The 18,047-nt window shown below is 47.8% G+C and overlaps 1 protein-coding gene across 1 annotated transcript in view; it reads left to right on the top strand.

The window, feature by feature from the left end:
* LOC141052677 (protein Shroom4-like) overlaps positions 1-18,047 on the top strand; it is a 170,668-nt gene that overhangs the window by 109,928 nt on the left and 42,693 nt on the right. The window contains exon 6 of the mRNA XM_073549926.1: positions 15,033-15,207. Within this exon, the coding sequence (XP_073406027.1) occupies positions 15,033-15,207 (175 nt within the window). The remainder of the gene's footprint in view (positions 1-15,032; positions 15,208-18,047) is intronic.

Here is an 18,047-nt window from a genome sequence, read left to right as displayed (position 1 = left end):
AAAGGCTCCACTGTCCACTCCTTTAGTGTTTGCAACCAACGTATATGGATACGTATGGAAGCACACTATACAGGAGAAAAAAAAAGCAGCAATAAAAGAAAAATGTGTATGAGGCAGAGACACACGCTAGCCGGCCTACAAGCAGACGTGCCTGCAGGACACACTACACAGCGTCGGTCTGCACTCACACAGCCCTTGCAGACAGCTGTGAACACTGCTGCTAGGCAAAAGAAAGCTACAGTGGTGGTTTATGTAGCCTGGATAAAGCACAATATTGTTTTTAGAATCGCTATTTCTAACTGTCCCTCACAGTCTTCATCAGCAGCCTGTCCCTAACTGAATTCACAGCAGAGTGACCAGAAATGGCGGCTGCAGCGCTTTTTATAGTGCATCATGACATCATTTCAGCAGCCAATCACAGCCATGCCAGTAGTTAACATGCCTACATGCCTAACAGGATGTGCCCACACTTCTGAGGATTCCCATTGGCTGAATCAAATCGAGCGGGCTCCTAGCATTATGGGAACTTCCGATTCCGGTATTCGATATGAAAAAAGTATCGGAACTAAGTATCGGAATACCGATACAGCTAATATCGGCCGATACCCGATGCTTGCGGTATCGGAATGCTCAACACTACTTCTGAGTGAATCTACAATTTTCATAGTCATGAGAATAAAGAAAACTCTTTGAAAGAGAAGGTGTGTCCAAACTTTTGGTCTGTACTGTATATATATATATATATATATATATATATATGTTATAGAGACACATATATATATATTTATATTTCATAGAGTTCTACATAGCAGAATAGCCGCAAAATCAATTGCCGGCTTTTGTAAATCATTCCCCAACCCGACATGAAATGACACATGGTTTAAATACAGTAAACCATTCCATTTCATTTTTTTTATATATGTCTTTCACATAATTAGATGAGGGTTTATGTTTAAAATTTGGAAGGTGTAGGTGTTAAGATACGGGGTTAATTCGTTGTCAAAAATTGCGTGGGCTCCCGCGGTAATTTGTCAGCCAGAGAGGTAAAGCAGATGAGTGAGGGCAGATTTTAATAGCCTTGAGAGAGACCATTGTTTTTGGCCTCCCCCTGGCTGCAAAAATCTGCCCCCAGACACCCCAGAAAAGGCGCATCTATAAGATACGCCTTTTCTAGCACTTATCCTCTCTATTCCCATTGCCCTGTAGCGGTGGCGAATGGGTTAATAACAAAGGGTTAATGTCACCATTCGATTGTAAGGTGACATTAAGCTGATTAATAATGGAGAGGTGTCAATAAGACACCGATCCATTATTAACCCTAGACTATGAAAGGGTTAAAAACCACACACAGACATTAATTAAAGTCTTAATGAAATAAAGACACCTAGTTTTTGACAATTTTTTATTACTATTTACTATTCCAAAATCGCCGCGCAGCAAAGAGATGACAATTTCAACCTGCTGCATGGAGCTCCCCGATGAGTTAGGCTTCAAGGCAAAAAATAATTTACAATTATTCTTAAAATTCAGAAATTTAGACCGATACCCAAAAAAAAAATCAGGAGTAGGGATCTTTGGTTCAGCAGCATGTGAATGAGCAAGATAGGCGGAAATTCCCCGCACTTCAGCAGTAAGCTGCTCCACACGATCAGACAATTGCTTAATCTCCATTGAGAAAAAATTCCCCCTACGGCCTCAGAGAAATAGAGGAAAAAATATACACAAAAAAAAAAAATTCTGACACTTTTTTTTTTTTTACAATTCTTACCTGCTATTGAGCACCCTAGAATCTGCGGTATGGCTGGTGATTCTGTTATGAATGAGTCACCGGAGGAGGAGAAAACAAAAATACAAGCTAAGTCCAGAAAACCGGAGAGGTTGGTAGCTATCGGATTGCAGACCCCTGATCCTATACACCACAACTAACAGTAGCCTTGGGGGGTTCCTACGGTGCCCTAGACCCCTCGTCACAGCCGGAGAACTACATAAGCCTAAAGAAGGAAAGGGGAAATCTAAACTGCCCCAGAGCAGACCCAAAGCAATAGACAGCCCCCAACATGTATTGTCGGTGAAAAACAGATGAAAACACAAACACAGACAGAAAGACAGGCTGAGCAAACGATGGGGCCCAACTAACTAGATAGGACAGGACAGAAACGATGCTGGCTGCAATCCGCAAAAAACCCTACCAAAAATGTCCCAGCCGTCTGATAGGGAAAAAGGCCCTGAAGTCGCTAGACTTCAAAAACACTATATCAGCACTCAGGTATATTCTGAAAACAGAGCAAAGAGATCAACTGATCAGAGACAAAAATGGAATTCAGCCAGTCCCAACCAGGACTGGCTGAATACAAACACTAAGGAAACCAGACAAAATCGCATGGAATAATAGCAGGGCAAAAAAAACTTAGCTTTTAGTAGACAGGAACTAAGCTGGATGCAAGAGCTCAGAGCAGAAAGGATCACCAGCAGCCCTGCAGGGCGTCGACTGCCTTATATCCACTCAGAAACTCCAGATGTCCAATCACACTCCGCCAGTTCAGATGACAGGTTCTTCCCATCCAAATCAATTTCACTACCTCTCTTCACCAGCAGAGGGAGTTCATCAGACATCAAAGGTGAAGGGGAGAATGAACTCACAACAGTCCTCCCTGCTGATGTTCTGCTTGCTGGTGTTCTCCTTGCTGATATTCTGCCTGCTAGTTTTCTGCCTGCTGTTCTCCCTGTTGATGTTCTGCCTGCTGGTGTTCTTCTTGCTGATGTTCTGCCTGCTGTTTTCCCTGCAGATATTCTGCCTGTTGGTATTCTTCCTGCTGATGTTCTGCCTGCTGCTGTTCTCCTTGCTGGTGTTCTGCCTGCTGGTGTTCTGCCTGCTGGTGTTCTGCCTGCTGGTGTTCTGCCTGCTGGTGTTCTGCCTGATGATGTTCTGCCTGCTGGTGTTCTGTGTTATGAATGGGTCACCGTGGAGGATGGCAGGAACAGGCTAAGCCTCCAAAAGACCAGAGAGGTTGGTAACTAAGCGGATTTCAGACCCCTGATCCTATCCGCACAACTAGCAGTAGCCGTGGAGCATTCCTACAAAGCCCTAGACGCCTCGTCACAGCCGGAGGACTAACTAAGGCTAAAGACAGAAAGATGAAATCTAAACTGCCCCAGAGCAGATCCCCAAAGGTATAGACAGCCCCCAAACATATATTGTCGGTGAGACAAGATGAGACACAAACACAGGCAGAGAACAGACTGAGCAAACGGTGGGGCCCAAGCTGTCTAGACAGGACAGGATAGAAAAGATACTGTCTGCAATCGCACAAAACCCTGAAAAAGTCCAACACTACTAATATGCAAAAAAAACCTGAGATCACACGATCTCACCCCCGCTAGATCAGCACTCTGGTATAAACTGGCAGCAAGCAAAAAGATACTAACATAAAAGGGGACTGAACAAGCTGCAATATATGAAGCAGGGCCCAGCGCTGCCCCCAGCAGGGAGCACGCTGAACCCTAGCAGCAAAACAGAAAGCAAAAAAAAGACACAACCAGATTAGATGCAAAGGATTAGCAAAAGAATCACTTAGCTGAACCATGCAGATCAGGCAAGGGACAAAAGAGCTCCAAATGCACACTGAAGAAATCACCAGCAATCTCCAAGAGCAGCCAGCTCAATTATATGCTCCCAGCCAGTAATCCCAGGTTTCCAATTATCGTCATCAGGTGGGGAACCTCTATCCACCTGACCAGCTCCACTACTCTCAGCAACCACCAGAGGGAGCTTCGGCTCAGAACTCCGAGCAAGAGAATTCACATCAGTTCTGCCTGCTGGTGTTTTCCCTGCAGATGGTCTGTCTGCTGGCATAAACCCTACCGGTGTTCTCATTGCTGGTGTTGTTCCTGCTGTTTTCCCTGCGGATGTTCTGCCTGCTGATGTTCTGCCTGCAGGTGTCATCCCTGCTGATGTTCTGCCTGCTGTTGTTCTGCCTGCTGGTGTCCTCCCTGCTTATGTTCTGCCTGCTGATGTTCTCCTTGCTGATATTCTGCCTGCTGGTGTTCTTTCTGCTGTTCTCCCTGTTGATGTTCTACCTGCTGGTGTTCTTGTTGCTGTTCTTGCTGATGGTGTTCTGCCTGCTGTTTTCCCTGTGGATATTCTGGCTGCTGATGTTCTGCCTGCTGGTGTTCTGCTTGCTGATGTTCTGCCTGCTGGTGCTCTGCCTGCTGGTGTTCTGCCTGCCGGTGTTCTGCCTGCCAGTGTTCTGCCTGCCAGTGTTCTGCCTGCCAGTGTTCTGCCTGCCGGTGTTCTGCCTGCTGGTGTTCTGCCTGCTGGTGTTCTGCCTGCTGATGTTCTCCCGGCTGGTGTTCTCCCGGCTGGTGTTCTGCCGGCTGGTGTTCCACCAGCTGATGTTCTGTCTGCTGGCATTCCACCTGTCGGTGATTTCACTGCTGGTGTTCTGCCTGCTGTTTTCCCTGCTGATGTTCTCCTGCTGGTGTTCTGCCTGCTGATGTTCTGCTTGCTGGTGTTCTCCCTGCTGATGTTCTGTCTGCTGGCATTCCGCCTGTCGGTGATCTCACTACTGATGTTCTGCCTGCTGGTGTTCAGCCTGCTGATGTTCTCCTGCTGATGTTCTGCCTGCTCGTAGTGATGAGCGAGTATGAGGAATGCCTGTTTGTTTGTTAATTCCCACGTGTATTCAGGATGTCCAGCAGTCATAAATCATGCAGCTGAGGCAACAGAAACTAAATCTCCAAGCACGCCAAAATACTCGGAGATCACCCGAACATGCTCGGGGAAACCCGAGAAACAAGTATACTCGCTCATCACTATGTGCTCGTGTTCTCCCTGCTGGTGTTCTGCCGGCTGGTGTTCTGCCGGCCGGTGTTCTGCCGGCCGGTGTTCTGCCGGCCAGTGTTCTGCTGGCCGGTGTTCTGCCAGCCGGTGTTCTGCCAGCCGGTGTTCCGCCAGCCGGTGATCTCACTGCTGTTTTCCCTGCTGATGTTCTCCTACTGGAGTTCTGCCTGCTGTTCTCCCTGTTTATGTTCTGCCTGCTGGTGTTCTGCATGCTGTTCTCCCTGCTGATGTTCTGCTTGCTGGTGTTCTCCCTGCTGATGTTCTGCTTGCTGGTCTCCCTGTTGATGTTCTGCCTGCAGGTGTTCTCCTTGCCTGGTGCACAAGAGCTACTGGTTTTGAGTCCCGACAGTACTCCCCACTAGTGATGAGCGAGTATACTCATTGCTCAGGATTTCCCAAGCATGCTCGGGTGTCCTGCGAGTATTTTGGCGTGCTCAGAGATCTAGTTTTCCTCGTCTTATCTGCATGATTTGCGACTTGTAGACAGACTGAATACATGTGGGAATTCCCTAACAAACAGGCATTCCTCACATGTATTCAAGCTGTCTCGCAGTCACAAATCATGCAGATGAGACGGAGAAAACTAAATCTCCGAGCACGCCAAAATACTCCCATGAATTATTTTATGGTCCATAACCCCTTCATTGCACCAAATATTGTAGTCTTCCTCTAAATCTTATGGAGTCCAGAATTTCATTCACAATGTACTCTTCTTTTTCCTGGAAATTGGTTCTCACTGAATGTTAGAAAGTTTTAAACGGAAAGCAACAAGGTTAATTTGTGCTGAAATTTGAACAGGTCCTATGAATTTTTTACCAAATGTAGAAGACGAGTTCGTTAGTTTTCTGATTTTTTTTCAACACATTTTTTCAGAAATCTTCATCAAGCCTGCCACCTGCTGGACACCCTGACACTGAACAAAACCTATGCATTTTCTACTCAAATTTTTTCCCTTCTTTTTCTTTCACAAATTCAGCAGCAGTCTGTAATGATCAACGTGTGACTGGACACAGCGCCTCCAGCAGGGCGAATTTATGACACACGTGACCCTGGATACAGCGCCTCCAGCGGGGCGAATTTAAATAATAACGGAACGTGCAGCCGGATACACCGCCTCCAGCTGGCGAATTTAAAAAGTACACGTAAAACTGGATACCCCGCCTCCAGCTGGCGAATTTAAATAATAAGGGGAAACACAGGAACAATTACAGTGGTGGGCCCTGTAATAGGAAATAGGGAAGTGGAGACCTCATAAGCTCCCCTGAGGAAGCGTCCCTGCACTCCTTACGTTCCCTAAACAGGCTCCGCACCTGTCGCCGCACGCGAACCTTATGCCCTGACTCGCCCTGAACCTAGTCCCTCGCTAGGGCATTGGCCGGTGCGGAAACTAATCCCACCACTGCACTAGATCACACATAAGGAAAGTCACAAACAGGGGAAATAGAAAACTTAGCTCTCTCTGTGCAAATGCTCCAGCACAGAGTCCAGCAACCGACTGCAGCCTTCCTCCTGAATAGCTGCCACCAAGTTCAGTAAGCGCTGCAAAGAACTCCCTTCGGTGACTCCTTCCACATCAGAACTCAGATTGAGCTGAGCAATCTCTCCAGCTCCTTCCACCACCAAGGTTGGTTGCAAATGAACAACTATCACCAACAATGATTGAATACCCTGAGACTAATTTATAGAGCCTCACACCTGATTTATAATTATGTGCGCATTAAACCTAAAGTGCGATACCACTAACCACCACCGGGCAACTTAGAATGAAAAACACCACGTGTGAAATTCCAATGGCCACCGGGGGCAATCACGTCACACATTGCACTTGACAAAGTAAAAAAAATTCACTTTGTCCAATTTAAAACTGTCAGACCATGACAGTACCCCCTCCTTAATGAGGGGCCTCTGGACCCTCAAGACCACCCCTCATTAGGGAAACCCCTACAGCGGGAACGGCCAGACCCTGAGTTCACCCCACCATCACCTGAATTCAAATTTATGACAAACACACAGCTGGTATTGGCAATAAAGTTTATTTTGGAGGAATCACTCATCTCCATAGCGCCAACCTGGGGAACGAGTTTATGTATGTGTATGTTTCTTATGAGCTGATCAGGCTCCACAACACACTTCCACAAGATGTTTTTTGGTGGCACCCATACACGCTCGTTCACACACAGGTCCGGACCTGAACGTTTATTGCACACATTCGTTATGTCATAAAATTGGTGAACTCATTCTGGACCTGATAACAGAGGCGTCCCCCTGTGTCACCACACTCACACCCCCGAACTACACCATAGGGTACACCACACTTCAACCCTTTCCACCACGAGGTCTGCCTCTCACAGGGTGAGCTAGCGGCGAGGGATGAAACTTGCCCCTACTCTCCCGCCGCACCATCACTGCTCTCACTGGAGAGGAAGGGGTCCCCTGAAGAGAGACGGCAGAGACAGTAGTCCCAAGGCAGCAGCCCTCACACGACTGCCCCCAGCTGACTACTTCCCTTGCTCGCCAATCTATCCCCGGGTTGTGTTTTTTCAGCCAGGGGAAGCCTAAAACGATAGGTACTGGCATTCCCTCCAAGACGTAGCATGACAAGGACTCCTCATGATGTCCTATACGCAGACGGATGTTTTCTACGACTTGGGTAAGGCTCCCCTGGCTCAGTGGAACAGAGTTAATGGCCTGGACGCTTATAGGTTGGGCCAGCGTCCTACACTTCAGGCCATGAGTCTGGACAAAACGAGCATCCACCAGACTAACCCCTGCTCCACTGTCCACAAGCACCGGTACCACCTCCGGTACCCCGCCAGCAAACACCTCTGCTGACAATACCTTGGGAGGGCAAAATGGAGGAAATGTACACTCCCTGGTTGCCTTCCTCCAAACGACCATGGGTCTGCGGCTTCTGAGATGACACATATTTTGGCACATAATGGGCACGCCTTAAGGAAATGACCAGTCTGCCCACAGAAAAAACATGCCGACACCACTCCCTGAACCGTAGGCAGGCCTGAACACAACCTAACACCTCCTACTTGCATCGGTTCATCCGGAGACTTGGCACGCCCTGGGCAGGCTCCCATGAAATGGCCCGGCTTCCCACAGGAAAAGCATACCCCCCCACCATGGCGAACCCCAGGCAACCCCCTATTTGTACCAACAACACCGGGCTGCCTGGGTTCCACCAACCGTACCGGGGGGTCCTCCCCCCCGGAGAGGACTACAGGGGGCACATTTTGTGTATGTCTTTCCCTAAGGCGTCTATCCACCCGGATGGCGAGGGACATGGCGGCCTCCAGCGACCTGGGGGCGGCGTACTGCACCAGAGTGTCCTGCAATTTTGGAGACAGACCCTGCGCAAATTGACTCCTAAGTGCAGGGTCATTCCACTGAGTGTTAGTGGTCCATCTCCTAAACTCGGAGCAGTACTCCTCAGCAACCCGGGCTCCCTGTTTACACCTACGGAGTCGGGATTCCGCCAGAGAGACGCCATCAGGATCCCCATACACAAGCGCCAAAGCCGCAAAAAACTCGTCCACGGACTCTAAAGATGGTGAATCGTCCGGCAGGGAGAAGGCCCAGGACTGGGGATCCCCCTTCAAAAGGGACATAATGATCCCCACCCGTTGCTCTTTGCTCCCTGAAGAACGAGGGCACAGCCTGAAATATAATTTACAGGCTTGCTGAAATACCAAGAATTGATCTCTCCCTCCAGAAAACCGGTCTGGGAGAGATATCTTGGGTTCTGGCTGAGCCTGTGCCTGAATCAAACCTCCAAAGCCCACCAACAGCTGCAGTTGCTGCACCATCTCACCGCGCAGCCCCCTGATCTCTTCAGTAAAGGTCTGCAGTACCTGGGTAAAGGTTTGCATTAGGTCCGTGGCTCAGCAGAAAAAAATTTTTTTATGGTTGGTGATAATGTAATGATCAACGTGTGACTGGACACAGCGCCTCCAGCAGGGCGAATTTATGACACACGTGACCCTGGATACAGCGCCTCCAGCGGGGCGAATTTAAATAATAACGGAACGTGCAGCCGGATACACCGCCTCCAGCTGGTGAATTTAAAAAGTACACGTAAAACTGGATACCCCTCCTCCAGCTGGCGAATTTAAATAATAAGGGGAAACACAGGAACAATTACAGTGGTGGGCCCTGTAATAGGAAATAGGGAAGTGGAGACCTCCTAAGCTCCCCTGAGGAAGCGTCCCTGCACTCCTTACGCTCCCTAAACAGGCTCCGCACCTGTCGCCGCACGCGAACCTTATGCCCTGACTCGCCCTGAACCTAGTCCCTCGCTAGGGCATTGGCCGGTGCGGAAACTAATCCCACCACTGCACTAGATCACACATAAGGAAAGTCACAAACAGGGGAAATAGAAAACTTAGCTCTCTCTGTGCAAATGCTCCAGCACAGAGTCCAGCAACCGACTGCAGCCTTCCTCCTGAATAGCTGCCACCAAGTTCAGTAAGCGCTGCAAAGAACTCCTTCGGTGACTCCTTCCACATCAGAACTCAGATTGAGCTGAGCAATCTCTCCAGCTCCTTCCACCACCAAGGTTGGTTGCAAATGAACAACTATCACCAACAATGATTGAATACCCTGAGACTAATTTATAGAGCCTCACACCTGATTTATAATTATGTGCGCATTAAACCTAAAGTGCGATACCACTAACCACCACCGGGCAACTTAGAATGAAAAACACCACGTGTGATAATTCCAATGGCCACCGGGGGCAATCACGTCACACATTGCACTTGACAGAGTAAAAAAATTCACTTTGTCCAATTTAAAACTGTCAGACCATGACACAGTCCTGCCATGCTCCATCTGTTCCTTACCGAACAGATTACCCATCTTCTGTCTCCTTTGAAACAGGAATACAGGACTAGAAAGGCAAACCACCAGTGGGGACTCCTACCACACACATTATGATTTGCTTCAGTCACTCCATATCTGATAGATAGATATATTGTGAGGTAGCGCTGTCATCTAAGTAGGGGATCACTCGCTTGCAGCCACAAAACCAGATCCGGCACGAATTTTCCATCAAATCAATACAGTCCTTGCGGTTTATTCACCATCATAAACCATCACCGCAACAGACAGTTCACTTAACAGCATAATCAGCATAGCGTCCATTACAGAGTTTCCCTCTGTTATCAGTGTCCTATAGTCATATAGGCTATGCAGTATTCAATGTGCAGGCTTCCTAACCCCAAGTTATCTCACCCACGTCAGGGTCTCCACATGGTTCCGTCACTCATGCTGCAAATGTCCATATCCCTCCAGGGAACTTTCAGGCTCTGGCAGCCATTACACACAGCCACACACAGGCTGTTAGCCAGGAGACAATCCTGCACACGGGACCTTCCGCTCTGGACCAACCAGGTCCCTGCATTCACCACATGTGACCTACCCTGGCCACATTATATCGTTCATAGCCACGCCCACTGGGTCACATGACTCTGACCTCATCACAGGTCCTTCAGGCATTTTCACACTTTTACAGCCGTGCTTTAAACACCCCACCCTAGGTGGGTTTGTAGGAAACCAGGCCCCCCCAACTCTCTAGTTACCTCGAGACTTCTCCCTCACATATTAACGCAGCACCTCAGCAATGTCCTTGCTTATCACACATACATCAGTCTTCATCTCAAAACCACCCACTTTGAGATACATAACGGCCACTCAACACTCTGCCATTCCTCCCTTCTCCTGGGACCTCCACACAGCGCCCCCTAGCGGACACAGTGGTTACTACACCACAATATATATTTATATAATATAACCGGGGGAGCGTCATTCTGTCTGCAGCCTGTTGCTGTTGCTGGCGGGGTCTTGCGTCTTCAGGTGACGTCTGGAGTGGGCATGTTGTAGCACCGGAATCTGCGCCTGCGCAGTCCGAGCTTACCACCGCCATTTTCTTGAAGACACACTGCAGTGTGTCTTCAAGAACATGGCGGCGGAAAGCGACGACTGCGCAGGCGCCGAGTCCGGTACCACAACACACCCAATCCAGACATGAATCGGCGCCTGCGCAGTCCACGCTTCCCACCGCCATTTTCTTGAAGACACACTGCAGTGTGTCTTCAAGAACATGGCGGCGGAAAGCGGCGACTGCGCAGGCGCCGAGTCCGGTACCACAACACACCCAATCCAGACATGAATCGGCGCCTGCGCAGTCCACGCTTCCCACCGCCATTTTCTTGAAGACACACTGCAGTGTGTCTTCAAGAACATGGCGGCGGAAAGTGATGAGTCCGGCACCACAACACGCCCAGAACAGGACAGCGCTGGACACAGGGAAGAAAGGTGAGTATAAATGTTTGTTTTTTTTAATGTGTGCAGTTTAATAGGGGTGAGGGGGACCATTCATATCAGGATTGGGGGATGAGGGTTACCATGCATACCAGGATTGGGGGGTGAGAGGACCATGCATACCAGGATAGGGGGTGAGGGGACCATGCTTACCAGGATAGGGGGGTGAGAGGGCCATGTATACCAGGATAGGGGGGTGAGAGGACCATGCATATCATTATTGGTGGGTGAGGGGGCGATGCATACCAGGATAGGGGGGTGAGGGGACCATGCATACCAGGATAGGGGGGGGGGAGGGTCCATGCATATTAGGATAGGGGAGTGAGAGGACCATGCATACCAGGATTGGGGGGTGAGGGGACCATGCATACCAGGATTGGGGGGTGAGGACCATGCATACCAGGATAGGGGGTAAGGGGACCATGCATATTAGCATAGGGGAGTGAGAGGACCATGCTTCTCAGGATTGGGGGGTGAGGGGACCATGCATACCAGGAAAGGGGTGTGAGGGTGAGGGGACTATGCATATTAGGATAGGAGAGTGAGAGGACCATGCATACCAGGATTGGGGGGTGAGGGGACCATGCATACTAGGATTGGGGGTGAGGGGACCATGCATACCAGGATTGGGGGGTGAGAGGACCATGCATACCAGGATTGGGGGGTGAGAGGACCATGCATACCAGGAGAGGGGGGTGATGGGACCATGCATACCAGGATAGGGGGTGAGGGGACCATGCATACCAGGATTGGGGGGTGAGAGGGCCATGCATACCAGAATTGGGGGGTGAGATGACCATGCATACCAGGATTGGGGGGTGAGAGGACCATGCATACCAGGATAGGGGGGTGATAGGACCATGCATACCAGGATAGGGGGTGAGGGGACCATGCGTACCAGGATAGGGGGGTGATGGGGCCATGCATACCAGGATAAGGGGTGAGGGGTCCATGCATATTAGGATAGGGGAGTGAGAGGACCATGCATACCAGGATTGGGGAGTGAGGGGACCATGCATACCAGGATAGGGGGGTGATAGGACCATGCATACCAGGATAGGGGGGTGAGGGGGCCATGCATACCAGGATAGGGGGTGAGGGGACCATGCATATTAGGATAGGGGAGGGAGAGGACCATGCATACCAGGATAGAGGGTGAGGGGACCATGCATATTAGGATAGGGGAGTGAGAGGACCATGCATACCAGGATTGGGGGGTGAGGGGACCATGCATACCAGGATAGGGGGGTGAGGGCACCATGCATACCAGGATTGGGGGGTGAGAGGACCATGCATACCAGGATTGGGGGGTGAGAGGACCAAGCATACCAGGGTTGGGGGGTGAGGGGACCATGCATACCAGAATAGGTGGGTGAGGGCACCATGCATACCAGAATAGGGGGTGAGAGGGCCATGCGTACCAGGATAGGGGGGTGAGGGGACCATGCATACCAGGATAAGTGGGTGAGGGGACCATGCATACCAGGATTGGGGGGTGAGAGGTCCATGCATACCAGGATTGGGGGGGTGAGGGCACCATGCATACCAGGATAGGTGGGGGAGGACCATGCATACCAGCATAGGGGGGTGAGAGGACCATGCATACCAGCATAGGGGGGTGAGAGGACCATGCATACCAGGATAGGGGGGGTGAGGGGACCATGCATACCAGGATTAGGGGGTGAGAGGACCATGCATACCAGGATAGGGGGTGAGGGGACCATGCACACCAGGATTGGGGGTTGAGAGGACCATGCATACCAGAATTAGGGGGGTGAGAGGACCATGCATACCAGGATAGGGGGGTGAGGGGACCATGCATACCAGGATAGATGGGTGAGGAGACCATGCATACCAGGATGGGGGGGTGATGGCGCCATGCATACCACGATAGGGATGAGGGGGTACCATGCATACCAGGATTGGGGGGTGAGGGAACCATGAATACCAGTATATGGATAAGGGGGTACCATGCATACTAGGATTGGGGGGTGAGGGTACCATACATACCAGGATAGGGATGAGGGGTGCAGCACATACCAAGATGGGAGACCATATACCAATAAAAATGCCCGCCACCCGGGCATAGAACGGGTTCTTAGCTAATATATATATATATATATCTCAAACAAAAAACATCGGCCCCAACATCTGCTCAGCCTGGTATGATCAACTGATCGTTACAATCCAACCCCACATACAGATGACCAGTGAAATGCCATATCCACACTCTCCATACAACATACATCACAAGAACTCAACGAAGTACACAAGGTCTCATCAGGGTTCTTTGTGTAACAACAATCCCTTACTACAACCAGATCTAGTGATCTGCCAACCCACTTATCCAAAGAAACACTAGGCCAAGAGAGAAAGACAAATTCAGGTAGTGTAAGAATAAAACTTCTTACCGTGCTGCAGCTTTTGATTTGTCAGTATGTCCAGGCACCAGCAAAATGTTTGGATCAAGCAGTTATTTCAACTAGTGGGTCCCTGTTCATTGCGCCAGGTTTGTTTTCGCCACGTATTGTGTGACGTTTTGAGATGTGTCTGCTCCAAATTAAATTGTAAAATCCAAGTACATGTACATAGAGAGAGAACCACACTGACACTCTTAGTATCAGAACAGAACTATTTATTACAACATATGTGTCATGATCCAGACCGGGGTTGGAGTCCTGTTTCTCCTTTTCCTAGTCTGGTCATGTAGGGGGTAAACTTTGTCAGCCTCTGTCTGGGTATAGGTTTGCTATTCATCGCCGCTGCTTCCTGCAGGCGATGTCAGTTATAGTTTTTGCCTAGGGCTGCTGTAGCTGACTCTGATTACTCTGGTCCTGCTACGTTTGCTATCGGATCCCATGTCTCTCTTTTCCCCTGTTCCCATCCTGACTCAGTGTTTCCCTTTAGTGTGCTGACTCCCTGGTTTTGACTTTGACTTGTATCCTGACCTGCTTCTGCCTTTTGTCTTATCCGCTTCCTACCGTTGCTGATTCCCTGGCTTGTCTCTGACCGTGAATATACTTATTCCTTTGGTACTGCGCTACAGTCTAGGATTTGACCTGGCTTGTTTGACTATTCTACTGCCACCTGTGGTAGTCTCACTGTGGCACTTCAGGTCAGCTCTGTTTCGGTGCAGTCCTGCTTCCACTCTACTGACATCTTGTGGAGCCTGCACCTACCTGCATTACAGCAGCATGATAATATGGTTAGTCTTTATATAGGTTATTAGTATTCATACATTGTAACAATATAATTGTCTCAGCTTATCTCTAAATATGTGCTGGCATTAGGATACATACCACCAACAGGCTAAGTTATTACTATTGACACCCAGCTTATAGTCTAGGGATCATACTGAGCCCCCTTATCTGATAATGGACTCCGTCTTGGAAGGAAAGAAATGCACGTAGAAAGAAAATAAGATGAATTAATGATAGATAAAATACAAATCCTGCTCTCACACCAGTGGGAAGTGAGCTGAGCTACGTCTCCCCTTTAATCAACTCAAGAATAAGCCATGACCCCTTAACCCCGTTCTTAATCACAATTTCATGGCATGTTTTTGTATTTCTTGCACATGTGGTTTTAAAGCAGTTTTACTTTTTAACTCTTTTTGTTACACATGGGCCTAATTTTTATATAATTTTAATTTTGTTTTTTTGTTCGTTTTTTTTTTCCCCCAATATTGTAAAGGGGCATATTTGATTTGCATCAACTCAGACATATTTGAGCAAATCTGCCGAATTTGAATTTCAGCAGTTTCACTAGTCCTTAAGCATGGTGATGGTTGTGCTACAGATAGAATATATGTAGTTTTCGTAAAGTTTATAAATTATTATTTTTTTATGTGTCTCTTCTCAAGGTATGAAGAATTCCAACCAATTTCTCCAACACCTTTGTGTGGAACTGTCAGCCCTACTACAGGTGCTACTTACTATAATTTATCTGCAGCAAAGGCTGATCTGCTGAACAGAATGAAAGACCAAGCTGGAGATTTAACAGAAGAAGACGAAGACAATGAATTAACTTCTAAGAAGGTGAGAACGATGAATGTACGGTTCTTCTGTGGACGTCCTGGGTCCCCAATTACTTAGATTTGCTTCAGTTCATACACTACATGCTGGGACGCAAGTGCTGGGACTCTACATGCTGGGACACTCCATATGCTGGGACACTACATTCTGGGGCACTACATGATGGGACTTTACATGACAGGACACAGAAAAAAACACAAAAATTGAGCTTGAATTAAGTTGGTATACATGCAGCACATAAACACATGTACACTTTGGCCATAAAGCATATAAAAACTACAAGAAGCAAATTAAACACTGGAACATTACATGCTGGGACACTGTATGCTGGGACACAAGTGCTGGGACACAAGTGCTGAAACACTACATAATGTGGCACAAGTTCTGGGAAACTACATGCTGGCAAACTGCATGCTGGGACACTACATGCTGGGACTCTGCATGCTAGGACACGTGCTGGGACACAAGTTCTGGGAAACTACATACTGGGACATTACATGATGGGACACTACATGATAGGAGACAAGTGCTTGGACACAAGTGCTGATCATTTGCTAGGTGAAGAGAATGGGGCATCAGACTGCGCTGCTCGCCTGTCAGGATAATGTACCAGAGAAGTCCAAGTAGATGTAATAGAGAATAGACTTAAAATAAAGTCTGAATAGCAGCAAGCCAGTAAAGTAGAAATATAGTCAGAAAATGAAATAAAACTAATCAATTTTATTCCAATAAATTTAAAAAGTTAGACTTCTTCCTAATAAAAGTGCACGTGGGACAAAAGACGAACAAGAAACAAAAATCGCATGTATAGCCAACCTATGCGATAACAGAAAAGACACCAGATTGTTCCTAAGTATATTATTCAAATGACCCTGTTAAACAGGAAGATATAGAGTTTTCCTTGTGCAAAACAGTCACAGTAGGAAGCTATAGGTGTCTATCAGGCCTATAGAAATAACAAGAACACCATACTTCCCTAGAAACAAATTTCTTGTATCAAATGACAATACTCAGTGGTGCTCTCCGGTTTTCCCTTAACAGAGCTGTCATAATTAGATACTGGTGTCTCCTACAGTATTTCACTCAAACACATATGGGAAAGATATCCCTGGTGAATACTGTATAGGTCTATGATTCAGAAAGGAGTTTACCTCCACATTTGAAAAAAGATTTTTTTTGTATATTGCACATAACCCTTTATGGTGTAAACATATATACATTTCATAGACCATATAGCAGCACAACGGATCCAATTGATCCAAAATGAGCGGTGCAACAGAAGCAAACTGGGGTTTAACACCTAATGAATGTATCTCATCTCAGGAGACTACACAGATTAACCATCTCGTGTACCCCTTTCTCCAAGTTTGCCAAAGCACATATCATGGGCGGCACACCAATGCAAACAGGGGTTTCAAGTCTCAAGAAGTGTCTCTTAATAAACAGAGACTACCAGCAGTCAATATACTATATCCCCTTTTCAATGTTTGCATGTACAAAAATCAGCATATACCGGGTGAGTCATAAAGGACGGATGTATTTGAAGTGGCTATAACTCACCACCAGGTGGAGGTAGAGATGTGCGGGAGGCGGGGTTATGTTTGTGAGGTGAAAGCATTGTTTTTATTTTAGTTTCAGTTTAAGCTATGGTGCCGTGGACGATAGAACATCGCGTTTTTGCGTACGACAGTTTTGTCAAGAATAATGAGTGTATCACAGCCGTTCAGCGTGAGTTTCGGCGTCATTTCAATATTCACAGAAATCAAGCTGTTCCCGCTCGTAACACTATCCTACGTTGGGTTGAAGCACTCCGTACACGAGGTACACTAATGAACAAACGACCACCGGGGGCTCCACGAACGGCACGTACCCCTGAAAATGTGGAACGCGTCAGGCAAGCCATGCTGCGTAGTCCGAGTCGATCTGCTCGGAATCATTCTTTAGAACTTGCCCTCAGTAATCGTACAGTAAGGTGTATTTTGCATTTAGACCTGCATTTCCACCCCTATAAATTGGCCATTGTGCAACAGTTGGAGCGCGGGGATTACGCAGCGCGACTGAAGTTCGCACATGAGATGGAAGCAATTATTGAGCAAAACGACAACCTTATTTTATTCATGAGTGATGAAGCTCATTTCCATGTCAATGGCATGGTTAATCAGCAGAACTGCCGTTATTGGGCCTATGAAAATCCGAAAGAATTACATGAACGACCACTGCACAGCCCTAAGGTAACGGTGTGGTGCGCTATGGGCAAATATGGCGTGATCGGTCCGTACTTTTTCGAAGGCGATAATGGCAATACTGTTACCGTGAACTCACAACGTTATATCGCCATGATAAATAACTTCTTTGTTCCTGAGTTACGACGGCAACATATCCCCATCTCTAGTGTGTGGTTTCAACAAGATGGGGCAACGGCCCACACAGCCGGAGCAACAATGAACGTTCTTCGCCCTCTCTTCCCTGGTCGCATCATTTCCAGGTTTGGCGATATTAATTGGCCTCCTAGGTCCCCAGACCTGTCCATGTGCGATTATTACTTATGGGGTCACCTCAAATCACGTGTATACAAGCTTAAGCCTCGATCATTACAAGAACTGAAGGAAGCTATTCGAGTGGAAGTTGCCCAAATCGACAGAGTTGTGTTGGAACGTGTTGATGCCAACTTCCAAGAACGCCTTTGGAAATGCATCACTGATAATGGCCACCACATGGCAGATGTTGTTTTCCACACTTGAATTTGTCAAATATTTCTCAGTATACGTAACCAAATCTGTGAATACATTTATATTTAATAAATATTTAACTATTTTATGATTAGTTTAAAAACGTCCGTCCTT

This window comes from Dendrobates tinctorius, unplaced genomic scaffold (assembly GCF_039654945.1).
Source record: "Dendrobates tinctorius isolate UK_male_01 unplaced genomic scaffold, ASM3965494v1 ptg000162l, whole genome shotgun sequence".
Classification (NCBI taxonomy): Eukaryota; Metazoa; Chordata; class Amphibia; order Anura; family Dendrobatidae; genus Dendrobates; species Dendrobates tinctorius.
Note: the sequence above shows the minus strand (reverse complement) of the source record. Positions and strands in the feature narration are given on the sequence as shown.